Source organism: Osmerus mordax, chromosome 16, assembly GCF_038355195.1.
Source record: "Osmerus mordax isolate fOsmMor3 chromosome 16, fOsmMor3.pri, whole genome shotgun sequence".
Lineage (NCBI taxonomy): Eukaryota > Metazoa > Chordata > Actinopteri > Osmeriformes > Osmeridae > Osmerus > Osmerus mordax.
In genome coordinates, this window is record NC_090065.1 from 10,389,288 (window position 1) to 10,416,415 (window position 27,128).

General features: G+C 44.0%; 2 protein-coding genes across 4 annotated transcripts; one reads left to right on the plus strand and one right to left on the minus strand.

The window, feature by feature from the left end:
- Nucleotides 1-9,090: 9,090 nt before the first annotated feature.
- On the plus strand, nt 9,091-11,510 carry klf2b (Kruppel like factor 2b). Its single transcript, XM_067252575.1, has 3 exons — nt 9,091-9,435; nt 9,545-10,481; nt 10,691-11,510. Exons 1-3 carry the CDS (start codon nt 9,364-9,366, stop codon nt 10,864-10,866), a joined length of 1,185 nt encoding a protein of 394 aa, XP_067108676.1. The 5' UTR covers nt 9,091-9,363; the 3' UTR covers nt 10,867-11,510.
- Nucleotides 11,511-11,522: 12 nt separating this feature from the next.
- On the minus strand, nt 11,523-25,791 carry LOC136958570 (epidermal growth factor receptor substrate 15-like 1). Of its 3 annotated transcripts, XM_067252571.1 has the most exons (24): nt 25,750-25,791; nt 25,249-25,290; nt 25,059-25,148; nt 24,831-24,878; nt 24,640-24,735; nt 24,370-24,468; nt 24,158-24,283; nt 24,015-24,074; nt 23,636-23,890; nt 22,557-22,714; nt 22,111-22,276; nt 21,906-21,968; nt 21,315-21,400; nt 21,057-21,129; nt 20,769-20,930; nt 20,449-20,646; nt 20,066-20,230; nt 19,630-19,735; nt 19,226-19,356; nt 19,065-19,131; nt 17,820-17,902; nt 17,577-17,640; nt 15,882-16,063; nt 11,523-14,619 (listed from the first exon to the last, which is right to left on the minus strand). In XM_067252571.1, the coding sequence occupies exons 1-24, from the start codon at nt 25,774-25,776 to the stop codon at nt 14,473-14,475; spliced, it is 2,694 nt and encodes an 897-aa protein (XP_067108672.1). In that variant the 5' UTR covers nt 25,777-25,791; the 3' UTR covers nt 11,523-14,472. The 3 variants fall into 3 exon arrangements, with proteins under 3 accessions (XP_067108672.1, XP_067108673.1, XP_067108674.1); XM_067252572.1 differs by lacking the exon at nt 21,906-21,968; XM_067252573.1 differs by lacking the exon at nt 15,882-16,063 and having other exon boundaries at nt 14,481-14,619.
- Nucleotides 25,792-27,128: the final 1,337 nt, after the last annotated feature.

The window sequence follows — 27,128 nt, forward strand, 5'->3', positions numbered from 1 at the left end:
ACTGCAGAGATGATATGAGGGACTTCTATTGTGAATGTTAAGTACTCTCTAAAACCAACGGGGACACTTTCTTGTGGTCTGTGTGGGTTACCTTCGGGTTGTGTGCACGTGTTGAGCTTTTCTCTCTTTCTTCCTATTCCTGTCTTTGTGTGTGTATCTATTCTTTTCTCTCTGTAATCTCAAGTTTCTCTCACTCTCTCTGTAGTTGCTGGACTTCTCTCTCTCTCTCTGTTTCTGTGCGTGTATCTGCGCTTCTCTCTTCTCCTTCACTCTCACTCTCTCGATTCAACAAACAACTCAGGGGGCACCTACAACCCAAATGATTTGTATCTTACACCCAGTCTCTCCGACACTTAAGACTGACAGATTAGGAACAACCCACAGCCACCCAGCTGGCTCTGACGCTGGCTGGACCGATACAGATAGGGAAAGTCAGGAGGATGCCAGATGAGTATAAATCTTCAACACGGTCCAACTCCAAGTCTGCAACAACAAATTACGCTTGGCAGTTTCCCTGGATTTCTCCCTGACACACTGTATATACACAACTGGTGTACATGTGGTCCTGCCAATCTCTGATTTGAAAAACAACAGAGGGGCACACACACATGGGATTTCAATGGAGTGGTGTTAAAGCTGCCTTGGACTAGTGGGAGGTCTCATTCACTATCTGCAATGAGATCCAAAGGGGGATATGAATACAACTGGCATGGTATTGTTCAGGGAGGGGAGAGCAAGGGTGAGGGTGAGAATCCAAAATGTTCCAGAGTGTGAGGCAGAGGATGTTGGTTTGCTGGCAGTGGAGGGGGGGGGGGGGTGGCTAGAGCATCAACACAGGACTATCAGACACACAGGACCATGCTTCTTCCATTACTACATCACTCCGCAAACAGATCCACCGTGAGACAAAACACACGCACGTGCACACGCACACAAACATACAGATGAACAAACACAGAGACACAAAAAAAGACAAATGGCTCGGAGAATCGGGGAGGAACTCTGATTGCCGGTTGCGAGCACACAGAACACATTTACATTTAGTCATTTAGCAGACGCTCTTATCCAGAGCGACTTACAGTAAGTACAGGGACATTCCCCCGAGGCAAGTAGGGTGAAGTGCCTTGCCCAAGGACACAACGTCAGTTGGCATGACCGGGAATCGAACTAGCAACCTTCGGATTACAAGCCCAATTCCCTCACCGCTCATACGACATACGAGGCTTTAAGTGGTGTGCATATGACCACACACCACAAGGGCGCCTGCATACAAATCGAGGAAACAATTGTCAAACTGTAAAATGATTCACATGTAGAAAAAAAAACAGGATGTGGTTAGCGAGCAGAGCACACCTCTTAACTACTCCAAGAGCTGCAGATAGGTGAAATGTGACACTTTGTGCCTAACAAGGCCTACAATAATAGCCCATGCTGATGTTCAAAAGGCATGCCTCTCTCCTCTAGGTATGTCCTCTAGTATATGCTGGACATATTATATTATGTTCAACGTCACTTAACTTCCCCCAGACAATTATCCCATTAGTTATAGATGTGTGTGACATGTAATCATGTTCAAATTAAGATGTATTTAAAGGCAAGACCAGTTAATGGCTACATTTTCCAGAAGCACATCTCCTCTGCTGACTTCTCCCTGGCCTGGGGTCTGATCAAACAGCTGCAGTACAGAAAGTCGAATGTCACCCAGAGCTCCGGGGGTCGCTCAAACAGTCTGCGCTTATGTCGTCCCCCGTCCCCCCCCACCACCACCACAATCCTGCCTCAGGTTGAAGAGTACGATCTGTCCTGCATTCCAGGGGAGAGACGCCCAGACATGTTATAATTTACCCCACTTAGGCCAACAATAACAACAACTCAGGGATGAATGTGAGTTGGGAGTTATTATGTGCCACTCCGGCATGGCTTGAAGCTCAAGTGAGCAGCAAGTGAAAAAATTAAGTCTGGCAGTTAGGCTAAGACCCTGGCAAAAAAATTGAGCTAATTAGTGGTTACGGTAAGTGCAGGTGGGCCCTTACGTGGACAGTCAAGGTCAAGAAAGGTTGCTTTGAGACTCTGAGAGGTCACAGACATTTTGGCTCCCTTGAGCTGCCAATTTTGACCTTTGCCCCCTAAGCATGAGGTTAAGATATCTGCCTCTTTTTTTTTAAGGTGGAGAAGGTTGTGCATTTCTGTTGCCATAACGATGCAAGCTGGTATGGTTTCTTGGAGGGCTTCACACAGAATGTTTTGCACTTTTGAAGAACAGGAAGAGCTTTTTGCTTAAGGGGCTGTATTTTATTGGTGTTCTATAAAAACGGAGACTGTGTCGACGGCCTATGTTGTCATTGCCATATAATGCTAAAGAATGACTACGATATCTGTCCTCCCTAATGTCCGCCCCATTGCGTGCTGTTGCTAAGCACTGGCAGTGTGTGTGTCCGACACACACTATTCACTGTGACAACATGCGATGATCACATCTTGGGAACAGTTGGGGGATGAATAAGAAACCCAGTCATGATACATACACACACACCATGGTTCATTTCCATCAGCACTGCCTGGTGTGTGCAGTAGCCTGACCTTGACACAATAAAAAAAATCATAGCAGGTCAAAGAGAGAGAAATAAAGAGAACGTGTGAGTGAGAGAGAGAGAGAGAGAGAGAGAGAGAGAGAGAGAGAGAGAGAGAGAGCGAGAGAGAGAGAGAGAGAGAGAGAGAGAGAGAGAGAGAGAGAGAAAGAAAGAAAGAAAGAAAGAAAGAAAGAAAGAAAGAAAAAGGGTGAGAGGCCGTTGTATTGCCAGTTGAACAATGCTATGTCTGAACCCAGTTTAAAACAACAGCAAAAAAAATTGCTGGACCTCTAAGTACGAATACATAATACAAAACAAACATGAAGCAACGCACAGACCGATTTTTGGCGTCTTAAGTCAAGTAAACAATTTGTAGTAACTAGCCATCCTACTCTGACCACTCAAACTAGCCTGTACCCCTGCAATCAAACAACATCCTCTCAAAGACTCAGTGAATGACACCCTATTGAAACTAGATCAATGAGGGGTTTCTTAGGCAGAGATAAAAACAAGAGATAAAGGTTATTAACAAGCGCTGGGTAAAAAACTAACGAGGTTGTGATTGTTTTAAAGATCGGCAGTTAATTGGGAGAGTCATAATGGTACAATAATTATACCTTTTTGAAGACCGATTGATTGACTAGCCTGCTTTTCATTTCTTATAGGGACTAGGTGTGGTACATGTACATCCATTATTGGTGTGCTGTCTTTGTCGAGTATGTGACATGTGCTACTGCCACGCTTACACTGCAGTCTGGTGTAGATTGAGACTAAGATTAAGAAAGATATTTGTGACTGTTTGTGTGCGTATTTACAGCAAAACTCTACTGATCTGAACCCTGTACCACTGTGTTAGTTTATTCCAAATTGCACAGTGTATTTCTACTTATTTAGTTTGAATGACTATTTAGTTTTAAGCACATTCACTTTGTGTCTGTATACAGCAGTTTTTAATCTCTTGCTGACTAATGATTTAGATGATACAGCATTGGCTTGTGTGTGTACCCATGGAAAGTCTGGCCCACATAAGTAACAGTAGAAAGTAAGAGAGGAAACCAACTTGTGGCCCCGTAACAAACCACATTCTCTGTCACCGTATACACCCAGATAACAGTTCACTGCAATGACAGTTCTGCACACTTTTATACTTGAAATGCACAAGAACGGCCCTGGTTGTAGCTCAGTTGGGTACAAACCACACCACAGTTTACACCCAGATAACAGTTTCAAGAAAACTGAAGTGATTTGTGCATTGTTGAAGCCTTAAATGTAGAAGACTTCCCCATGTGATCAACTACCTAATCATACTGCAACCTCTTGTCGTGTGTTGGGGCTCATAATGAAAGTTGGTTACATTAATATCTGAAGGAGCCTGTGCTAAAATCATGACCGCAAGCCGGATCCCGTTTGTCTGTTTACCACACTGTGACCATCTACTCTATGGTACGGAAGACAAGCGACTGCAGAATTACTCAGTCATAGTTACACCCTATTGAGTTAATCCCTCCTTAAAACTGCCCTAACTATACAATGTTTCTCCCATCTAACTGGTGTTACCTGTACTGGAGGATGAAATCAAAATGAATTTGACCTGCTGCATGTACCCATTGCTTCTTCTAATAAGACTTGACAAAATGAGTCGCCCTGCAGCTCAAGCACTGCATTTTGAAACACTTCAAAAGCAAAGGACACAAACACACAGCAACAGGGGGTATGGCTGTTGGCTTGGGGTTACTGTCTTTGGTTGATACACCTTGCTCCCTTTGTGATAACATCTGAAATGTGCCGGGGGAACCTGCCTGACCTGGAGGAAGAAACGCTTTGTGGCGGTGTTGACAAATCAGTGGGGATCGGGGGAAGCTGGTGGCGTTAGACCCATAGATACCAGGTTTCCTGCTGCCCTGGGGACAGAGAGGGGAAATGACATTAGGACCGGCCTAGGCCTTGATAGTAGTCCTGTCAAGACAAGTGGAGCCACAAGTCACCAGCCACTATAACCTCCTACCTTCGAACCTTTGAGCGAGCGTTTTAGTGGTTTGAACGTGACCTCATTCTTTTGAAAGCCATAACTAAAAGTCCACACATTAAGTATATATTGTTTGATTATTTGGAAGATTTCAAACCCAGAACTAAGATGTGAACAGTTTAAATGCGAGGTGTGTTAGTTCATAGTTTCAAAGTTTCTTTCAGGCATGTGTCCTTTAGAGGACTTGATCAATTCGATCTGATTGGAGATCTTCTTTTTGAAAAGGATATTTAACCTATGCTATATGAAATGGTTATGAAGGTTTATTGTATAGTAAGAAATTACATTTTAAGACACACAAAAGATGTATTGACTGGTTCATAATATCACTCCCTTCGTGTAAAGTGCAACCAAATACTATGGGTGGTTCCCAGTTATTTAGAAGTAACCTTAGCTTATTCACCAACGAGAGAATGACAAACCGACTCCAAGTGTTTTCAGAATATGCTTCCATGGAATATAATCCAGGTGTAGTGGAGGAAATACCATTTGCATTCCTTCGTAAAGGAATGTTTTCATTCGTGTTTCACAAATGTCGCCATTTTGAGGTGTGTACGTTATAAAGTGCAGTGCAGACTGGATCACTCAATCAAGCAGGGCATGGCCTCAATAGGTAACCTGTGTAGGAGCCAGGGAGATGGTATTTGAACAGCTGGCACAGTTTAGTCCGGCATGTTCAAATGTGCGCAGGTTTCTGGTTGTCGTCGTCCCATCTAGAGGGGCTGAAACAACACACACACACACAGGTCCCTCATGGCTTTGAAGTGACTCCACTCTACTTTCCACAGTAACATGGAGCTGACGGTGTTTATCTGTCCAATGCTTCATCCTTGTCAAATCCACGTGTAAATCTTCTGAATAGGTTATTAGGTGTCTAGAAGACACAGTCGTGGTCCAATCGGGCTGTTTCTTGTACACACACCCCTTGGTACATCTTTTGGTGGTTTATTTCTATTTCTGAAGACATGGAAACAGAAACTGACCTTTACACTTTAACGATATACCAAACTTAAGTCATTCAGTGTGCAGTGCTCAATGACAAGGCTTATATTGAGTCAGGTCAAATCTATGTGAGTGTGTCTAAAATACCACATGGAATATCTTGAAGCACTGATAGACTCCAAAGCCATGAATACCCTGGGCCAAAGAGTCTGTCCATTCTCATTAATCAAATAAAAAGCGCCTTTCTTTGCACTTTGGAGAAAGAAAACATTTTCATAGCCAGCACAAGGCATGCAAGTGTGTGGTGTGTGAGGAGGTCTGTACGATCCCCAGTGTTAACAGCTAATAAATTGAGCCCATCCCCCTCACTACTAGGCCTCAACTCAATTATATCCACATGTAGCCAGGACTGCCATGTTAGCTGCATATTTTCAAGAGGTGGGTTTTCCATAACACTTTCTGAAAGCTAAGTTGGTTGCTGAAACATGTGTTTGGGTTTGGTTCAAACCAGACTCTGGTTTTGTTAACATAGATGTGATGTGGAATGCAACGTGACCAACCGGCCAGTGTAGCCACTGTTTTCTAAGCTCTGTGTGTCGAGACTATAAACTTAGATGTTTACCTGTAGTGCCTTATATTAAATTTAAAAAAGGGATTATTGTGTGCTTTTTCATCAATGTCTCCCAAATATTGAAATGGAGTAAAAACCTTTATGATAACACAATGTGAGAGTAAATACATGTTTAATATTAACTTTTTGAGTAGAGACTCGAAAATTCATGACGATTTTGGTTTTTCTTGTTGGAACATTGACTCATTGTTTGGTTGGTGACTCTCAAATGTACCTTCAAGTCTGCATCCCATTTCGGATGACTATGACAAAATGTACCCAGTACACTGTGACTAAAGCAAGGCCATACTCATGTTCCCAAAGCTAAATTTAGTGCTTTGTAGCCTTAGGACTGTATTGTTTAGTGGTGGCGTTGTATGTTAATGTGGTGAGTTTCTAACGGCCAATCAACAGTACTGTTGTGGAATACTGGACACACAATATCCACTTAAATCAATAAATAGTTGCTTATAGGCAAACCAGATTATTGTGGCTGCTTTTTTGTATTCGGTCAATTTGTTTACAATGGATGTCGGTCACTGCAACATACTGGATCCTTACACTAAACTTGTATACTAAAGAAACAAAAAGCTCCTTGGGTAAAATGGTCAAAAAGTGAGAGGAAAAGTCTAGGTCGATTTTTTTTTCCACAAATATTTGAGGTGCTCTGAAATTAGAGCAGGACAGGGGCCAAGTCTTTGAATCTCACGCCACTGGCACGTGCTAACCTTTTCTGTTTAACATTTCGTCCCCAGCATCCCCCCCCACCCCCCCACCACACACACACACACACTTCTTTTCCTAACAGGAGATGGTGAGACTCAATGCTATCATTCTTTGATTCTGTTTGAATCTGGCCGCGTGTGAGCAGGAAAAGGAGCCCAACGTGCTTCCTGAGTGGTCCAGGGAGGAAACGCTGTAATAAGCAAGGAGTATGTGGTTAAAAATAACCCGGTATATAAACCCAGAGCAGAATCCCACTCACTCTCAAACTCGCTCTGCCTCCCGCTCTGGCTGGAAGTCCCATGCTGCTCCTGAGCTCTGCATCCAGATTGGGTTTTCCATGGAAGCGCCGCACCCAGCCAAAGGCGCGTAGCCCTTTCCATAAGGAAAGAAAATGTACACCTTTGTGACATTTGTTGTTAATACTGTAAAGCAGTCAGTCACTGTGGAATCCTGATCAGGGAGATCAGAACTCTAAAGATTGACCCCCTTGTGCAGATTAAGTTATGAGTAAACATAACATTAAATGTTTACTTGACCACAATTGAATGAAAAGTTGAGCGAAGTCTTCCTTTAGATACATGATGTACTTGCACTTAACTTATTGAATTGTGAAATGTTATTTTGAATTGCCCAATGTCACTATTGTGTAAATGTTTCCACATACTTTCCCATATATCGCTCACATGACAGTTCCTCTAATGTGCACCTCTTAAACCTGATTACCCCTTTAAAAGTTACCTGTAGCTAAATGTAATTAAGAGATTTCATCTCCTAAGAGTGATGCTTTTAGGTAAATACATGAGGAGCATTTAAACATAAATACATTCCATCTAGGGGGCTGCACTGATACCTCCCTGCTTGCTACTGAAACCAAAGGTACGCTATCTGTTTCAATCTCCCTTCATTTCTTGAACAATGAAGGCATTTTCTGAATGCTATCTTACCCACTGTCATAGTTATATAATGCCAAGAACATTATCTAACTGGGCCTTATCATTCCTGATCTTAATTTTTGTTCACATAATCCTAGACACCAAAGGTTTGACATCTTGTGTGTGTGTAAGCAGGTCAGCTGTGGTTGTGTCTTTGTTGGATATCTATTTGACCCTGCTAGGCAAGTGCTGTAGTTTATGGACACTGTTTGAACACATTGCCCCCTATGACCGTTCAGAGTGTTGGATGCAGAGAGTGTGTGTTTTACAGTTTGGATGAGGAAATGGTTTGTGGGGACAGGGCCAGGGGTTCACACTAAATAGTTCTATGTCCACTCATTCCACGCTTCTCTCCAATACTAGAATTCACACTTGTGACGCATGTTCCACAGAACTGGCATAAAAAGCAGAATAAGTAATAATCAGCAAGTCAAGGGGAAATGTATTTTGGCCGTAACAGTCATTGTGGTATGTTTAATTGTTTCAATAAAGCAGATTTTAAAAAACTATTGTCAATACTTAATAATTATGGCCGTTATTAAAGTCTACAAGAACGTCTAACGCAAATAGGCCTACCGTTTAATGATTCTGGTGGAGGGAACAAAAAAATGGCTAGAAAATCTCGACTGTTGTGGGTGGCGTATCTCAACATGAACGAAACTGATGCTCCTGAATGAGATGCAAATTTTACACGTCTGCATTTCAAAAAACGCCTTCAACACCCGTTATTTACACCTGAATAGGATGCTAAATAGCGCCAAAATTCCGAGTTTTGAAACTGTTAAGTACCGTGAAAAGAGTTTGAGACGACCCTGGCGCCTGGGAGCCGTGTGCGTTTAGACAAGCCTGCTGCGCAAGAACAATAGAATCACCCTTTTACAGTATGCCTAATGATACTGACTGGGGGAGATGTGCGGCAAGCAGGTGTAAATGCCTCTCCGCGCCTCTATCTCTCCCAACCAGTTTTAATCTGCTCAGTGACACGCACAACACTAAGCAATTTAAGATATTGGACATCATAGTGCCAGTATATAATTTCAAGCTTTTTTCAAAACGATCATTTTGGAACTTTGTCCTAAGGGTATAGCTTACATTACGCAATGTAATGGTTGCCTACTGTATATTTCATTGCTAGTGTAACCTACAACTTCCAACTGTAGATGGTGCAGCCCCCTTTTTTTTTCTTCTTTTTTTTTTTTACATAGGCGGAGCTATTGGCTACATGCGTCACCGTTTAGGAGGGAGGATCCAGTGCTTTATAGGCTTGTAAGATCGACCGTGAGCGAGTGAGAGGCAGAGCGCAAAAGCTCTTCGAACTTAAAGAGGGACCCTTTATAAACGGCTATATTTACTTATCCTAGACGTATTTCCTGGACTTGCACTATTGGTCGAGCTACGGTATTTAGAAAGTCGAGAGGACCTCCTACCATTCAAACTTGTTCATGTCTCTGAAGCGCAACTTTGGAGTAACAGTCTGCTAGGCGCACACATTCGAGTGTGACAAGGTGATCACAGGCTCTCGCACAATAAATACACAACTGTTTATCGCATCAAACGATGGCCTTATCCGATGTAATGCTGCCGTCTTTTTCAACATTCTCAAATCAGAGGGAAAAATGTTGGGATAATGTAAGTATGACATATTTACAACACCTTAAAAGTTGGACAGTGATACATTTCTGCTTTGCTTTCAACGTACTATATGGTGTCTAATGGCCTCTCTAACTTTCCTTTGCAGAGATGGAAAAGCGAAATTGACAAACCAATATCTCCCAGCTGTTCAATGCTGGAGATGGTACATAACATTGACAGTCACGGCAGAAAGGACGACGAGGATCTGAGTAATTACTTGGATTTGGATTTTATACTCGCCAACACAACTGCAGCGGATAGCGTGGCGCCGATTGGAACAGGTGCGGAATATATGGGCTCAGCTGACCCAAGCGCCATGTACACGACGGGAAACACCATGACGACCTATCCATCAGCGGAACACAGCACACCGCCTCCACCGTACAGTACCAGTCTCATGACTGAACTACACAGCGACAGTAATTATTGCATTACGCGCGGCACTGGCATACATGGAAGATTTTATGTGAACTCCGCGGCCTTTCCCAAGCAGGACATACTTGATAACATTAAAATTGAACCATCTATGGACGGTTACGGGCCAGTTTTTGGCATTGCTCCTCAGAACTGCCCAAAAATCAAGCAAGAGGGAAATGTTTCTTGCATGATGTCCTTCGAGCAGCCGCGGGTTGCCATCTCCCCGCGCGCAACTAGCACCATGACGCCGCCGCTTAGCCCAGATGACCAAGGCAACTCCGACATCCAGACACCGATGTGTCACTCCATGAGCTTCCCCCAGAAGTACCACTCCTCGCCGTCGTACCCACACCTTCCTCCACCTCAAGCTGCCCAGATGCAGCTTTCATATCACGGTGCGCATCAGTTTGGCATGTACGAAGAGGGCCTGAGCATGCAGCCAAATCCGCAGAGGGTATTGCTGACACCCCCGTCATCTCCACTTGAGCTTCTGGAGTCCAAGCCCAAGAGAGGACGGCGCACCTGGCCACGGAAGCGGACAGCGACACACACCTGTACCTTTGCTGGCTGCGGAAAAACTTACACCAAAAGCTCACATCTGAAAGCGCACCACCGAACTCACACTGGTAAGAGTTTCAATCTTATTTTAGTTGACTTAGTTGATCTTAGTTGAGGGGGGGGGGGGGGGGGGGGGCAGTTGTAGGGTGGGGGGGGGGGGTAACAATGTATTAATGACCATGACGTACCGAATGTAGACTAAACATTGTGTTTTAACTTTTGAGGAAAGCTTAAGCAGTGCAAATGTTTACATCTCCTTCGTTCATTGTCTACACAGGTGAAAAGCCATACCATTGCAGCTGGGAGGGATGCGGATGGAAATTTGCTCGCTCTGATGAACTCACTCGCCATTACCGCAAACACACCGGTCACCGTCCCTTTCAGTGCCATCTGTGCGAGCGGGCCTTCTCGAGGTCTGACCACCTGGCCCTTCACATGAAGAGGCACATGTGAACCTGTAAGGCCTCGAGGGCCGGGGAAATTATAGGATGTATTTCATGACGATTCTTTGTTGTTTTTATTTAATTTGTTCTTCACGACCAAAGCTTTTTATATTGATAAAAGTTTAGTGATATTATTTCGTAATAATGTAGCTGGTACTACCTTGGTTGTATATGAAAGCTTTAGAAAAGCTTCATTAGATATTTGTTTTTGGGCAAACAGGCCAATAAGGGGCTGGCCCTATACTGCTCTTCTTCAAAACTGGAGTGCTGTTGGACACAAAAGTGCCTTTCTATTGCGACTGTGTGCTACTGTAAAACTTTCCATAAATCTGCCAGGTCAGCCAAAATAGTGGAGACAAAATAATTTCTAAGTGAAATGTACCTGTGTGAGCAAAGACAATGTTTTGTTATTTAAACTGCCTCATTGTTTTGAATGGCCTGAATAGCATAGTCAACTGTGTTCTTAATTTAAAATCACTTAGCTGAAAATTGTCTTTCTTGAGTGCAACTGCTGGGTCCAGCCCCCGTGTACACTATCAGGGCTTGATGTCCTGTGTATCTTTATTTTTTACTGAAATTTATATGGACTTGTATATGAATTTTATACTGTACATTGTGTATTTATTGTAAATATTAAAAAAACTAAACATAAAATACATGTGGATATTTCCTGAGTTTTCACAATGACAATGATTGTACAAGGTTAGTCAACAAAGTAGTTCCTTTTCTAGAAACGTGTTCACACATTGTCCTTACATAAACCACATCCACCCCCTGAATATCAACTTAAGACTTGAAATAGATGCAGAAGCACAGGCCTGAAAAGGACACAGGTAAACTGCATCTATTTGAGTAACTGAGGCCCAGTCTATACACCCGCTGCTGAACTCAATAGACATGGTATCACCATTTACACAATTATGTTTTCCAGCTGCAAGACACACCAGGCCAGACGCTTGTGGGCTCAGACTATAAATACAAACAGTACATTTCCATAATTACAGAGAGGGAGTGAGACGTCTGGACAGAGGGGCCTAGCAGCCCTCGTCAAGCAGCCCATAGACTCCCACTTCTGATGGGTAGAAATTACAGTTAAACATGAAAGGGGCCTTAATACTACAATTACACAGGCAACAGAACCATAGCTGCAATTTCAAACATTCAAAGAGCACATATTCCTAGGCAGTGTAGTGTCTTCTGCCATGTCTCCCATACCAATGAAGTTGAGTGTAGAAAACCAATACATCACTATAAGGAGTACATCCATATTGACATGAAACACTCAATGGATTGGGTACATAACACATTTGTGAAAATGTGGTTGTACATTTGTACATAATGTTTCCCCTCAGTTGTGTAAATTACTATAAAAAGTTAAACAAGCTCAATTAAACCACACCTTCCATCATGTGGTGCCACTGAGTCACCCAAACTTTATTACATACTACTCTATTCAAGTGAAAATGTTTTGAATATGTTTCAAATTCCAAATTCAGACTACTGGGGCAAGAGAAGATAGCCAGTTATCATTCCAGTTCAACCGTGTCAATCATTCAACAATTCATGTAAAGTATCAAAAGAAAAAAAAGGTAGCTGAAAATAAATAATTTGTGAAATGCAAATTCAACATTCTCATTTCACTTATCTGCCGTTTTAGTAACTTTCAGTTGTGAAAGCAGTGTGTGTGCAGTGCAGGGGTGTGCCTACAGGCGTGTCCTTCTACCTATAATGAGACAGAAGTTATCCAGGAATGTTACACTTGCTTTTATTATATTAAAAGATATACATAGTATGTATCACGTATTGAAGTAAGTTCCAAAACCTGAAAGAATATTTATAATCATATATGGTATGTACTATTACATATGACATGTTGGATCTCAATAAATAAGGCAGACATTGTGTACCATTCAATGAAGCTCCATGTAGGCCACACATTTCCAGTCAACCATTCACATTGGAAGAGCAAGCTACACAGTATGCCTTGAATATGCTCCACACGCAAAGTTTTAAAAGCATCTTGGGTCAATACAATGATACAATGACATAGAAGCAACAGTCTATAAGGCATCTGAACCCACAGTATATGCATCGGATCGTGGGCATGATTCAACTTTGAGCGCAACTGATATGATGGTAGTTGTGAGGCTTTGACAGGTGACATTAGTTCAACTACAGCTGCCTTTGGGAGCATCAAGCATTTTGCCAGGAGTAGACAGGTAGCTACATCAAGCACACACAATCTTTAGTCTGTTGTAACAGTATTAGTCAAAGCAAATAGGTTTGTATCCCTATGAAAGAGGCTACACTGGTGTATTACCCTATAGAAACCTCTAAGTGTTGTAAGGTTGCCATTGTAAGACATAACCAACACATGTTTTTTGTCAGCTAACAAGTAAGGCCAGTCAGACCACTGGAATATCCTGGCAAGGAAGACAGACATGATTCTTCAAATAGCATTTATGATAGCCACACAAGCCTTTATGGAAGATGAAACAAGGCCCCAACTGTATTGGACTACGGGGAAGTTGTGATAGTGTTTTATTGCTATGCACAAAACAAACTGAGTGGAAACTGCGAAGCATAACCATTTCGCGTCGAAAAATACCAAAATGCATGCTAAATTTGATACTAAAACTAAGGGATTTCTTCAAAATTCAAAAAAAGATAAAAGCCGAGAAGGCATCAAAAGGTTGTTGTTCTAAGGGGTTTACACCTTTATCAATAAGCCATTGTTTGATAAGGAGTATTAAAACATGTCCAAAGCATGTGTATTATAAATCACACAGCTCCAAATCTAAATAACACTTAAAAAGTTGAAAATTCTAGTTTTGGGAAAAAATATCTTTACCAACTGAAAGAGATACAAGGGAACCTCAGATACGACAAGAATTTAAAGATAGTAAAAACTGAAAATGTAATCAAACAATAACTGTACTTTCATTTTTGATTCCCTGACCCAAAACAAGATTTGCACCAGAAATCTGGAATTCATAAGTGTCAGACCTCAAAGATAGGATGAACTTCCTGGAGAAGAACTGTTGAAGGTTACGATAGTGCATTCACAGATACTTCATAAACTACAGATGAATTTTGTATATAAATAATAAAATGAAATAAAATAGATTAAAAAAGCAGATTTCTTTACAACAAAGAGTAAAGCAAAGACATGTCTTCAAAGATTTCCCCACCTAAACCCATGGAGCACGATGCAGGCTCTCCACTGGTGATGGATTAAGTCACTTTAGAATTGGGCTTCACCCAGGCTTAAATCAGGCAGAAAACGGTCTTCATTGTACTTCATTACAGTTGCAACGCAATGTGGATGAGAAACACGAAAGCTGCAGAACTTATGAGCTGAGGCTTTGGTGAATATAGAAGAGTTTTGATGAAAGGTTTGTCCACAATTCTTGAGGGTGTACATCAAAGCCTGCGTCCGAGCTAGTCTCAGAGTGGAAAGGCTAGAGTCTGACTGTAGAGATAATAGCTAGGCCCATTTTCTTCGTCGTAGAAGTGTTGTTCTTTCATGTGTCATCATCTCAGTGTTAAGGAGCTGACATTCACCTTTAGTGAGGGTAGAGCTGACCCAGGAAGTGAGTGCATCGTAGATGAGTGGTCAGACACTGGGCATGTCTGCCTTGCTGAGGGCGATGGCCAGGTCGAGGTCTTGCTGTTCCTGGAGGCGGAGTCTCCTCAGCCTCTCCTGCTCCTCCCGCTCACTCTCCCGCTTGGCCCACTCTAGCTGGTCGCTCTCATTTCCAAACTAAAGAGAGGACAGCAAAGAGACATCGGTCAGTGCGCTGGCATGCGGGCCGGACAGATTCACTCCAAGCCAGCCGCTAACACAAATGCACCAAACAAAGAAACTCATCTGATGTGCTTCTGAAAGTCGTGATTAATGTGGAATTTGATTGAATAAAGTTTATATTGAATAGTCATTGGATAAAAACCAAATGCATTTTTAACAAACAAACACAATTTCAGGGAATCTAATAAAAAATAGGGAGGGTTTGGAATTTCAAAATAATTCAAAGCAAAGCAGCATGACAAATCACATACGATGTACCTGAGGTCCTACTGGTTTTACAGCAATGTGTTGAACGTGCCATTCTGCTATAAGTGATTACTTCGCTGAACACGCCATTGGACTTAGTGTATCAATCATAGTGCTCTCCTTCTGGATATGTTCGTTGCATGCAAATAACAATACAAAAGGTCACCACACCCACAAGTAACCTTACCTCGACTTTTTCAGATCCTGGGAATAAAAAACAAACGTTCTATAATACAAAAACTAGATATAGACAATGTACAAATATCTACACATATTTCCCCAAAAGAGAATACACAAAGGGCCAAACTGCCATGCAGCTGATAGTCCCGAGAGCATTGGGGCAGTGGGAAGAGCAATAAAACAGCAGAGATGGAAAGCCAGAATTAACATGCAAGTTGATCTAAGGTTAGACTTTCTGTTCCAAACCAGCTAATGAGACCATATGTACATTTGGCAAAATCGCAATATGCCAGATACTGTGACTTTTAACTTCCTTCTCACTACAAATAACATCACAGCGAAAGGTCAGAGACAAGGTATGGAGATGTGAGGATGGACAAGGTCTGCCCTGAGACACAATCCCTGTGTAGACTTGTAAGGACATGTACAGTAAAAAGGAGTGCAATAAGCATGGACACCAAAAGAAACCCCGGTCAACATTCATTCAAAGGCCCACAAAGGTCCGTGAGCTGAAGACCCTACCACAGTCAGACATGGTACAATCCAAGTACTATTATTATTATTTTTTTATTGGGTCCAATTGGGAAACAGAACAGTAGCAACGTACACCGTCACAACAGACTCAGCCGTCTGGATTGACAGAATGAGGAGCAGCAATCCAAAGCCATAGCGCAGAAGCCAGACACAAGGCCACTGTTATCTACTGTGGGATGCGACCGCTAGGAGCAGAAAGCAACAACAGCAACGACAACAACAACTGGATGAAAGCGGTAACCAGCACTTCCACTTACAGATCCCACATCTGCAAACCCGCCAGAGGTGTCTTTCATAGCAGCGCCAAAAGCGAATGACTCTTTGCTGCTTGTTGAGTCTCCAGAAGCCATGTGACTCTGACTACGTTGGGCACAGTGGACCGGCTCCCTTGGGTTGTCCAAGGCAGCCAGCCCCAGCAGGTTTGCATGACTACGTTTACCTGGAGAGGGTTCAGAGAGGAACATGGAGTATTGTCAGTATCTGACGCTCAGAAATGTCGTCAGGTGCCTCCCTGCCTCACCAACCAGGGTCAATGATGCAAAGGGTGCAACACTCAAAACTCAGAAAGCAGGGGTGTCCTGGTGGCTCATCTGGTAGAACACACACCACAGACGCCAAGTCCTTACAGCAGAAGGCTCAGGTTTGACCCCAGTCCGGGCCGTTTACTGCATGTCATGCCCTCTCCCCCGCCTCTCTACATACTGTCACTATAAAAAAGAACACAGAAATGACTAAAAGTATTTGTAAAAATAAATACAGAAAAACAAAAACAGAAAAGCTAACCCTAAACCCGCAGTTGGAGAAGTCAAGAGACTTGTGAAAGCTGCAGGAAGAGGGCAACCAGCACACACAGGCACCCGTGGGAAAGCAATAATGGTTGGCTTACCATAAAAAAGGTGCTAACCACAATGTTGATGAAACTGTCTCACATTTGGATCCTGATATGTATCCTTTGAGCAACTGGTGTGGGCCTCATGCAAAGTTCAACTCAAACTTCAGCACTACTGCTGTAGATTTCATTGATTGAATGACCGTATTTGCCAAGATGCTCTGGTTCCCGAGCAGTACAACCTGTAAATACTTCCTGTGAGATACGAGAGGGTGGACTGTTTGACCACATGGGAAGACCGGCTGCTGTGTGTGTGTGTGTGTGTGTGGTGGGGTGACCTGCAGATCACACCAGAGGAAAGGTGGCATAGCTAGGTCACACAAGTTGCAAGAGCTGTGGGTAGGAGTTTTCACACTTGCAAGCGCACATGAACGCACCCACAAAAGACATTGTGGCGTGCCGCATGTGCACAATGTCACTAAAAAGGCAGCGCAACAGTTCAGTGGCAGTACACTGGCTGCCAAAGTGCTGTCTTTTTCGTAACGGTGCTGTCAGTACTGATTCAAAAGTATGAACTCACATCACAATCACCAGCATCACCTGAGCAAAACCAATTCATTCAGTACACTGAACAGTCAACAATCTACACCCGTGCTTCAGGCCTGCGTTATCTGTACCAACAGCTTTCCTGTTTACCACTTCAAGAATATGAAGAAACTGATAGCTCTGCCCCCTTGCAAGGTTAGCGAGGGTGGAGTAAAGGGGAAGTACTTTCATACAGCGTACTAACAAAAACAACACTGAACTTTAATAAGACAGTGTGCCACCCAGAAATGAGTTCTCCAAAAAACGCTGACTCAATCAGCGGTTTTCTCTGACGGTTTCAACCAGCAAGAGTGACTGACATCTGTAAAAGTGAAATTAAATACACATGACGAAGAGTGAATTCAAAAACCGTTTCTATTCTATTCAAGCTTGGTTTTTTAAATGGAAACTCCACAGTCAATACATACAGTCATTTTGGAGCTCGGAGAAAAGGTATGTTAAGTGTTACATCCACAATTGAAATGAGATTTACTACATTGAGCAGGCACACACACACAAGCACATCATCAGGCCTTACCATAAGGAGGGGCTGGCCTGTTAGGTACGTTTTTCTTTGGTGGCAGCATAGGATTGTCTGGCTTCTGAAATAGAACATCACACGACAACCTATTCCTCCCGAACAAAACCTTTGTGCTAGAATGTAGATACTGGTCATCAAGATGCTTCATGACATCATCAAAGAGGAAATCAACAGGGAATCAGTTGAAAGTATTGCTCTTTGGCATCACAATATTTTCGTATCGGAGGACCAAGAGCTCACCTTTGACATTTGACTGAAGTCAGCGAAACCCCCCTTGGCTCCGTAAGGGCCGCCACCAAACACGTCCCCCGACCCAAAGCCGTCTAAAACAAAAAACGGCACAATGAAACATTTATGTGAACGTCTAGCGTCAATGAGGGCTTGGCCTCAAGCATCCATTCAAATCCATCACCATACTTTGCTTATTCCAAAAGAGCTTCGGCTCTATTTTCAGAAGGGGGCGTACTGTTTGTGGCTAGGCCGCTTCATTTACCACGATTTTTCCGAAACCTGAAAAGTTGAGGTACTGTTATAGCCTGACGTGTGCATCTGATTAACTCATTAAAGCCGTCAGTCGGGGTACTGTTGAAGTACTGTGGTGAGCTTGTTTTTACACATTGTGGTATGCCTTTGGACTTAATGAATAAATTGCCAACTGTGCAGGGGCACCAGTGGGAAAAAAAAAGAACCATTGTAACTAAATATGTTTGTTGTGAGGGAGACCATAAAGAGTAGCATTCATGGGTGTTACGCTGCACAGCAGGTTCGTTTGGCGTTAAGAAGCTGGGCTCCCTCCCACACTCGGCTCTGTGTTCCCGCGAAGGCTGCTAGATTCAGCAGTGCGTAGGAGGGCCCTTGCCCCTAATTTAAAACAACTTACTCCTGTGAATGAAGCATGTACCAGTTCAATACCAGGCGGAGAACAGGGGACAGAGGCAGAGTTGAACTGGTTAGGGCAGTGTGTTCTGGACCTATGGTCCCACATAGTTTCTGTTATGTTTGGCCCCCAGTGAGCCTCCTGTTTTTCCAGGGGGTTATTTTTAGTTGGCCAGCAGTTAAATGCGTAGGTAGCCTGCTTAAAATAGAAGGTTTACCACAGGAAAATATGAAGCCACAGTGAGAAAAATAGTATGTCACCGCTCATGCCCCTCCTCCTCCAAAACAGAAAGAAATCTAAATGTCACCATGGTTACGTTGAATGACTGTATTTATTGAGAGGTCTTGCAGAATTCGCCAAAAGATTATATTTTTCTAAAAACCTGTAAATGAACCTGGGTAACAACACTTTTTATAGATGCAACCCCAATGAGGCCACATCCAAACATACTTTTTGGCATGACATTTAAACGTTTTCGGACTAGGATTGGCAGTCACACAACAATGACATTCATTTCTAAGAACGGCCTGAATCTGCTTTGACTATTGTAAGTGAGCCTGATATAATTAAAAGTTTATTTTACTTAAGAAAAGCTTTTGTTACAGTACCTGAGTCCTTTGGTTTTGGGCTTGGACTGTTGGAAGGGAAGTGGTCACTACTACCAAATGCGCCAGGCTGGGAAAAAAAAAACAATCACACATGTCTTTATTCTATTCCATATTTTCAATTAATAATAAGCAAAATACACTTAAAAGAATCCTCTTTAGACCTTGGCAGGGGGAATGGGCTTTTTTTTGAAGGGGTCTGATGATGCAAACGGATCAGCCTTTTTGAAGAAGTCTTCTGAGGAACTCCCTTTAAAGGGGTCAGTCTCTTTGAAGGGATCACCCCCAAATGGATCTGTGGACAGAAAAGGGTCCAACAGTCTTCCATTAAGTCCAAGTCATCATCTGAAACACTGGCTTTGCATTAGATGCGTAAGATTACGTGTATGGCCTATACAAGGCCACGCATGTGATAAATGTCACAAATTGGAACATTTTATAAAGTATCCCATACGTAACCGTCAAGTCTTTCCACTGAGAACTCCCTACACCGTTGCAGTGAGTTCACTATGCTTTTATCTCTCCTTTAGAAATGGAAAAATGAAAAATGTGGACTTTGAAGCATCACCTCTGAAGGGATCCGACTTGAAGGGGTCTTCAGTTTGGAAAGGGTCAGGCTGAGGCTCCCGAGGTTTGCTGTTGAACATGGCTACCTTGGACTTAAAGGGGTCCTCCTGGGGGAAATCATTTTCCAGTAGTTGATCCCCAAAAAGCATAGCCACTCATCAAATTGAAAAAGTATCTAGACTGATGTCTTAAATTATGAATTTACTTTCAAATATAGGTCAACATGGAATGTAGAGGAGTCTGATATATATAATACCGCAAAAGAAAAAAGATAATTACAGCAATTATAGTCGGAAGCATTTCGGAATACACCTTTGCAAAGCTAGACCTGGCAAGATTTGACCTTTCTCTTCTCAAAGCTGCTTAAACTCGAGTCAAAACAAGTCACCAGATCTTCCATTGGGTTTAGGTCAGGGCTATATCCTGTATGATTTTACCATGGTTCCGAAGCCTCCGTTCTCCTTCTCGGTGAATCCCTCACTCATGTCGGCCAGGTTGGTCATGCTGCCTCCGTTGGTGCCGTTAATAGCGCTGTTGTACTGCTCAATGCTCTTGCTCACCTCCTGCTGACTGTCCTGGATCTGAGACAACTTGCTGCGAGCCTAAGGCAACAAACCACACAGACATGAATGCGTGCACTGAGACTAAACAACACTAGCTCGCGTGGACAGTGTAGGCCTAGGCCTCTGCTAAATGCCATTTACTTGACCAGTGTGTGCATCATTTGTAAAACGTCTGAGGACAATATGGATTCCTATATGGAAACAGTGTCATTCATGAAAAAAATAAATAATAATTGCATCTAAAACGTTTTTTGCACCTGATTGATCTCGTCCTGGGTGGCTTTGAGGGACTTGACAATGCTGTCCAGCTGGACGCGGCCGGCTAGCAGGCTCTGCTCCAGCTGGCCCTCCTCCTGCTGCAGCCGGCTCAGGTCCGACTGGGTCCTGCTCAGCTCCGCCTCCTGGCTCTGCAGGTCCGTCTCCTGGGACTGGATCTGAGTCTGGAGCGACGAGATCTGGGGGCGAGGGAAGGAGGGGGAAAGAGGGAAGACAGACGAACGGGGGGAGACGTAAAGTAAGAGACAAGAACGCGAGGGTTAGGGGCGAGGGTTATTGGTCCCAGAGGCTGGACGCTGACCATGTGAGACTCGTCCTGGCACTTCTGTTGGACGTCGTTGAGCATGCCCTCCAGCTTGGACCTCTGCTGGTCCATCTCCTCCAGCCTCTCCTGGGCATCCTGCTTCTGGGACTCCAGGTCCTGCAGACTGCTGCTCTCCCTGTCCAAGTCATCCTGCATCTCCTGAGGACGCAGACACAAGCATACACGCATGCACACGAGCACACACACACGCACGAGGACAGACATCAGTAAACTTGGGTCCGTTTGTTTGGACAGACTTGCAAATTTGCACAAAGGCTCGCTCACCTGAACCTCGTTGTTCTTCTGTCGGATGGCGTCCTCTTTGTCTCGGATCTCTTGCTCCAGAGAGTACTTCTCCCTGCAGGACGCCACAGGACGGCAGGGATGAGGGACAGAGCCAGGTGCAGGAACTGAGCTCAATCCCCATGCCTACGTTAAGACCTTATTTTCCTGTCCTTCTTCAGCCCCCCCCCCCTCTTCCTACAAAGAAGAACACAAGGAAAGGGCCTTCTATTGGTGGAAGGGGCTGACTGGAAGGCTCACCTCTGCAGCTGAGCTATTTCCTGGCTGAGTTCGTCCAGCTCTTTCACGCCCGTCAGGTCCCCTGAGCCAGTGGAGCTGGAGCTGTCCTGGGGGGGGGGGGGGGGGGGGGGGGGGAAGGGGGAGAAGTCAGTCAGTCAAAGGAGCAGAAGACCTTCCCCACTGATGTGACGATACACACAACACAGCAGGAAGAAGGGCAGATCACCTCAGATCATCAATCATGCATTCAAACTGCCAACAGAATATGAAAAACTCTCAAACTTTGTATAAATGAAGCCCAAAACTTGTCATATGGCATGCATTCCCATGACCTAAAAGTGATACATTTCAATGAAGCATTTCTCTGGAAAATCAATTCATCAATCAGACAGAGCTCTCAAGACAACCATATTCTTGAGAACCACCTGGTGGCACTGTTGCTTTAAATACGGCGTATTGGGCTGAAGACAGATCGACTTAGAATGATGGAGCAGACAGGATGTGTCTACAGAAAAACCAGGAGCTGCACAGGATAGAGACGACGGCCAAGAAGCAAACCAAACTAATAAAACGGCGACAGCACACCAGAACATCCCAGCGGCGCCTACTCACTCTGCGTATGTTAGCATAGGCAGCAACGTCAGCTCCCACAGCAGTCATGAACCCAGCAAAGCTCTGAGAAACGGGACCGAGAGAGAGAGACAGGCAGAGCTGAGAGCAGGAGGCAGGAGGGCGCGCAGAAAAACCAACAGTACCTCAGCGTGAGGAGACTTGAGACTTGAAGAGAGAAAGTGGCGAAAGGGCGCCCGAGACTCACGGGCCCGGCTGCGGACGCGGCACTCCTCTCCGAGGGGGGGATCATGTCTGGGGTGATGGTCTGGGGGGGGTCCAGGCCCTTGGTCACTTTCTGCTGGATCAGGTACATGGCCAGGGAGAACTGCTCCCTGGACAGCTTGCCGACCTGCTGGGTGTCAGCCAGGCCCCTGGGGACCACAGGAACGATCTGTAGACACTTCGGCAGAACTGGGTGGCAAAGCTGTCAAAAGGCCGACGAGCCTAAATAGTATGTGTCCTCCCCCTACTGGAGAGACCTGAGAATGCCTTTATCAGTGACATTCTACTGGGACAGGCCTTCATCCAGTGCACCATACTAATACAGCTAAAGACTGAACTGTGTTCAGTGATTGTCCGGGTTATGATGTTTGGTTGGGACTTGGTTGGGTTTGGTTCCTTATTCATGTCTCATTTGTACACTGTGCTCACCATATCTGAGCCAGTGTCGTCTGAGGCAGGCTGGATTGCATGAAGATCTCGATGACCTCTGTGCCCGTGACCAGGCCGTCCATGTCGCTGTCCGTTTTCAGGAAGATGTCATCATATCGCCCTCTGTCTGCCACTGGGACGACCCAGTTCACTGTGGGCTAACATGCAGGAGAGGGGAAATTCCAAACATTTAAGAAAGGAGAGACAGAGATATAAAGAGAACACAAACATAAATGGGTTCTTTTGTGGGTGCTGGGATGGCTTTAAACTGGGTTTGTAACCGAGTGCTTAAACCAGGTGTATGAGAAATATGCATTATTGTCGCCCCAAAACAGATGCATCTAAAATAGGTACAGACAAAGTTTGAGGATGCAACAGTGCAAGTGCAGCTGGTCAAGAAGTAGCATATTTTAACACAAAATGTCCATATGATGAATTGCGTCTATGCATTTTTTTTTTTTTAAAGGAATCATGCAGAGTGCCAAAAACTTGTGCTTGTCCTTGGCTTGTGGACAAGACTTACGCCCTGCTACATCTCTTTCATTAAAGAAATACAGTGTAAGAGAAGGAGTGAGATCCGGTGTCCTACAGATAGTGTGCAAAGTATTTTGTCTGCAACTGAACTGTGATACCACATTTTATAACTGCTAATCTCACATCCACTCAAATCTTTAAAAAGTACTAAGTATTTGGCCATACTAGCTTGTGTACCTTTCAATTAAGACAGACACTGCCCTTAATATAAATAATCTGAGATAAATCACCACGGCGACAATAGGAGATGAATGTGGAAAGACAGACTTGAGGCTAAAAGGCGAAGCTGGGCATGTGGTTGAACCGGTCTAAAGAGAAGAGGGACAAGGCAGGTTTACTCAGCTGTGACCTCAACCAACAACCCAGAAGAACAGGGGACCACATTCTTTACAACGTGCCCTGGCATGAATAACGACAGCATGCCACACAAACAAAAATATGCCATCCTTTGTCACATCCAAACCATGATAAGGCAAGAGGAAGCTGCAGTAAGAGGCCTAATGGGGAGGTTGACTCCAGGCCAGCAGCTACAGAGCTGGTCTTACCTGTGAGGCAGCTTTGAACGAGTGTTTGGGGGAGAGGCTTGTGTGGATGGGGGCCACGCTGCCCAAGGACGGCGTGGAGCGCAGGGTCTCTTTGAGGGGCGGGGAGCTCATCAGGCCAGTCAGAACGGGCAGCACAGCCACGGCACCAGGCAGTGCCCCGGCGGACTTCTTCCTCTTAGATGGAGGGATGAGGGAGGCGGGTAGAGCGGTGGGGGTGGGCTCATTCTCCATGGCACGGTACACCAGATGCATGGCCTGGAGAGCGTGAGGAGTTACATTGTCTTTGTGCATGTTTTGACTGGAGACAATAACTGGAAACACATTCATACACTTAATAACAGAGACTGTAATGACCTGAGATTCAAACTTGTCAACTCACCACTGAAAACTCATCTCTGTCCAACTGGCCATCTTTGTCTACATCACTAAGGTCCCAAATCTACACGTATAAAAAAAGAATAAAGAAAGAGGTTAACAGTAGGTCTTTGTGTAACAAGACAGGACTAGTTTTAGGATGCTTACCCTTCCTAAAACATCCAGAGGTAGTTTGGAGTTGATCAAAACCGGCTTGACTTTATCACCCGAGAGCAGACCATTGACTGGTGAAAGGCTGTCAAATATGCCATCGAACTTCCCTTTTTCCTCAGGCTGGAGGGTGAAATATGTTACAGACTGAGTTGTGCTAGTTAACAGATGATGCATTGTTAATGTACGTATGCATAATTAATCCTCACCCTGACAGCCCACTGAGAGTCAACAGAAGGAGATATGCTCAGCGACGTGCTCAGCGACGTGCTCAGCGGCGTGCTCAGCAGTGGACTGTTTGCGTCTCTCTACAAAACAATTCACATGCAATATCACAAAAAAAGATCTGCAAGAGGCTGTATCATCAAATAATCTCAAATCTGCCAGTGGAGACAGACAATCTGCTATCCATATTAAAGATCCCACAATAAGAAGAAATACATTGTTATACAAGTGTGTGGAGTGGTCTCAACACTTACAAATGTAGGTGCAGCCAGTGTCTGGTTGAGATTATTAAGACTGATGTCATTTCCTCCTTGAGCAGACGCCACCAACCTCAGAGCAATGAAAAACCCCTGAGAACAAGGAAGTGAGAGCCTGATCAATACTTCATGTTGGAAAGCAATATGAAAAAGCTAGAAAAAAATACAACACAGCAGAATTTGTTCACCCGCTTATCCAAGAAGCCCTTTCTCTCTGGGTCGGCCAAATCCCAAATCTACACAGAAGAGTATCATTGTTGATCAGATGAAATTAACATGTCAACAATTCACCGGCCAAGGTTGATATCCTGACAGTATTGATACCTTCACTGTACTGGTTGGAGACACAGGATGATAACGTTTTACATGGAAACAAGGTGTACCTGGAAACATTACAGTGTGTTTATGTTCCTTACCTTGCCCAAGGTGCTATCTGACAGGCCAGACTTTTTCAGGAACTGAGCAGCATCAGCTGCTCTGATTTTTCCAGTGTTTCCTGGGTCAACCTACAAGATTGTAATAAGAACGCTTCTGTTGTTATGCCTCACGTTACAGTCCAGTTTTAGAAATGTATTTTAAAAAGAAACACCCCACAAGGTATATTACCTGTCTGTAATAGTTCTCGTAAGCGGAGTTTCCACTCGATAACTGTACAAAAAGTATGCATATGGGTCGAGTTAAAATACATAGATGCGCTCTCTAAACTGGCTACAGTAGCTAGCTAAGTTAGCTGGCTTCTTAAATACACATTGTGTTGGAAACTAAATATATAGAATAGAAAGGGCCACGGTAACCTCAAAGGGTATTTAACAGGCATTCGTGATTGGACTTTTGCTATGTCAGCTTTACAATAAAGTTTACCGATTTACAAACTAAGAACACAAAATATTGGGAATCGGTGCATCGGCTTGATTGCTAGCTACCGCGTTAGCTAAATCAGACAACACAACTGAGCTTGCTAAATGATCCACATCTTCCGCTTCGTTACCACTTTTGACTGAAGAGGGTTGCCATGTGTGACCTTCCTATGCAAAAGTGAATTAAAGATAGGCTAAACTCACGAAACTAACTTTGATTTAGGGCGTTAACTCAAGTATTTGAAGTTACCTGGCTGAGAGTCATGAGCGCCGCCATATTTCCTGCTGTCACGGGAGCGCGCACACCACTTAACTGACACGAGCCTAAACTTGACAGCTGTCAGTGCACAGCTCAGAACGAACGCTGCTCTTCAATGTATTTCGTAAATTCATAAAAAAGTGGTTCGTTTTCTAAGAAGTCAGTTCCCAGCTAATCTAAATTCGAGTTATGAATGAGCTTACTTTCCTGTGTTACGAGCTTATTTACCTTAATCACCGTGGAAAATCTGAGCGTTTAATCTTGATTTATCAGTTTACTGACCCAGTTTGGTCTCGACCTGCCGTATACCTGCTCGTTGACTAACCTTGATAAACTACATATCCCCATGCAACCCATATCTGCTACCAGCCTGACCACGCCTGTTACCAATAAACAGGGTTGTGTTTCTGATTGTCTGGTAGGTGGCATTCAGCTCTGCATAACGAGACACCTATCAACTAGGCAGAAAACTTCCCGCGCCTCGTCCATTAGTAAACCTTGACCGAGGTGCCTAATGTGCTAGGACCGCCACTCCCCTTAGGGGCCTTCTTCACAGCGTGAGAAATACAAGGTGTTGGGTGAGAGCGAAGGGGTCCTTCGGCATGTTTACTGTGATTGCGCCTCCAGTAAGGACTCTCAGTAATGTCCCCATTGAGGGGACAATGGACATCACTCTATCATTTTAGTCAGCACACTTGTCTATTTTTACCTCTCTAACAGCTAGAAAAACAAACTTTGAATCAGTGGCTGCAGACTGTTTCAATGGCAAATGCTCTCTCCCTCTTCCAGACTTCTATCAAGTGATTACAATCTAATTTGCTGTACTGGTGATTTCAGTGCTTCTTGATATATTTTCAAATTTAGCCTTCTGGACACTGGAAATTCATTTGATACTCTATCTGGACAAAATGTCAGCCTTCTGGATTACTACCATTACGGCCACTCGCGGCATTAAATCTCACGCATGCTTTAAATATGACTGAATGGCCTGCTTCGATGTCCCAGTGTAGGCAGGCCTGAGATGGAGTTTTTCTTAAGAGAGTGAGTGGTATTTAGTTAAGTCAGCGGGTAAACCATGTGTCTAGAAGGGAGGATGATATGAACATTTAACCAGTATTTCGATCCGAGCATAACACCAAGATTGATTACCCAGCTTGGCTGATTTGATAGCTGGTCTTTAAATCAATAAACGAGAATCTTCCACATTCAATGGGGACACTCTAAAGCAGGGGTCTTCAACCCTGGTCCTCAGGGACCCCCTGTCCTGCATGTTTTAAATGTTTCCCTGCTCCAACACACCTGATTCAAATGAGTGGGTCGTTATCTAGCTCAGCAGAAGCCATTCATTTGAATCAGGTGTGTTGGAGCAG

Bases quoted from the DNA above. Each gene is read 5' to 3' on its own strand.
- klf2b (XM_067252575.1), top strand. From the start codon at position 9,364: ATGGCCTTATCCGATGTAATGCTGCCGTCTTTTTCAACATTCTCAAAT. The intron at 9,436-9,544 runs GTAAGTATGACA...TTTCCTTTGCAG, and splicing joins GGGAAAAATGTTGGGATAAT to AGATGGAAAAGCGAAATTGA. The intron at 10,482-10,690 runs GTAAGAGTTTCA...TTGTCTACACAG, and splicing joins GCACCACCGAACTCACACTG to GTGAAAAGCCATACCATTGC.
- LOC136958570 (XM_067252571.1), bottom strand. From the start codon at position 25,776: ATGGCGGCGCTCATGACTCTCAGCCAG. The intron at 25,291-25,749 runs GTAACTTCAAAT...CTTTTTGTACAG, and splicing joins CGCTCATGACTCTCAGCCAG to TTATCGAGTGGAAACTCCGC. The intron at 21,969-22,110 runs GTGAGTCTCGGG...CCCGTTTCTCAG, and splicing joins CCGCGTCCGCAGCCGGGCCC to AGCTTTGCTGGGTTCATGAC.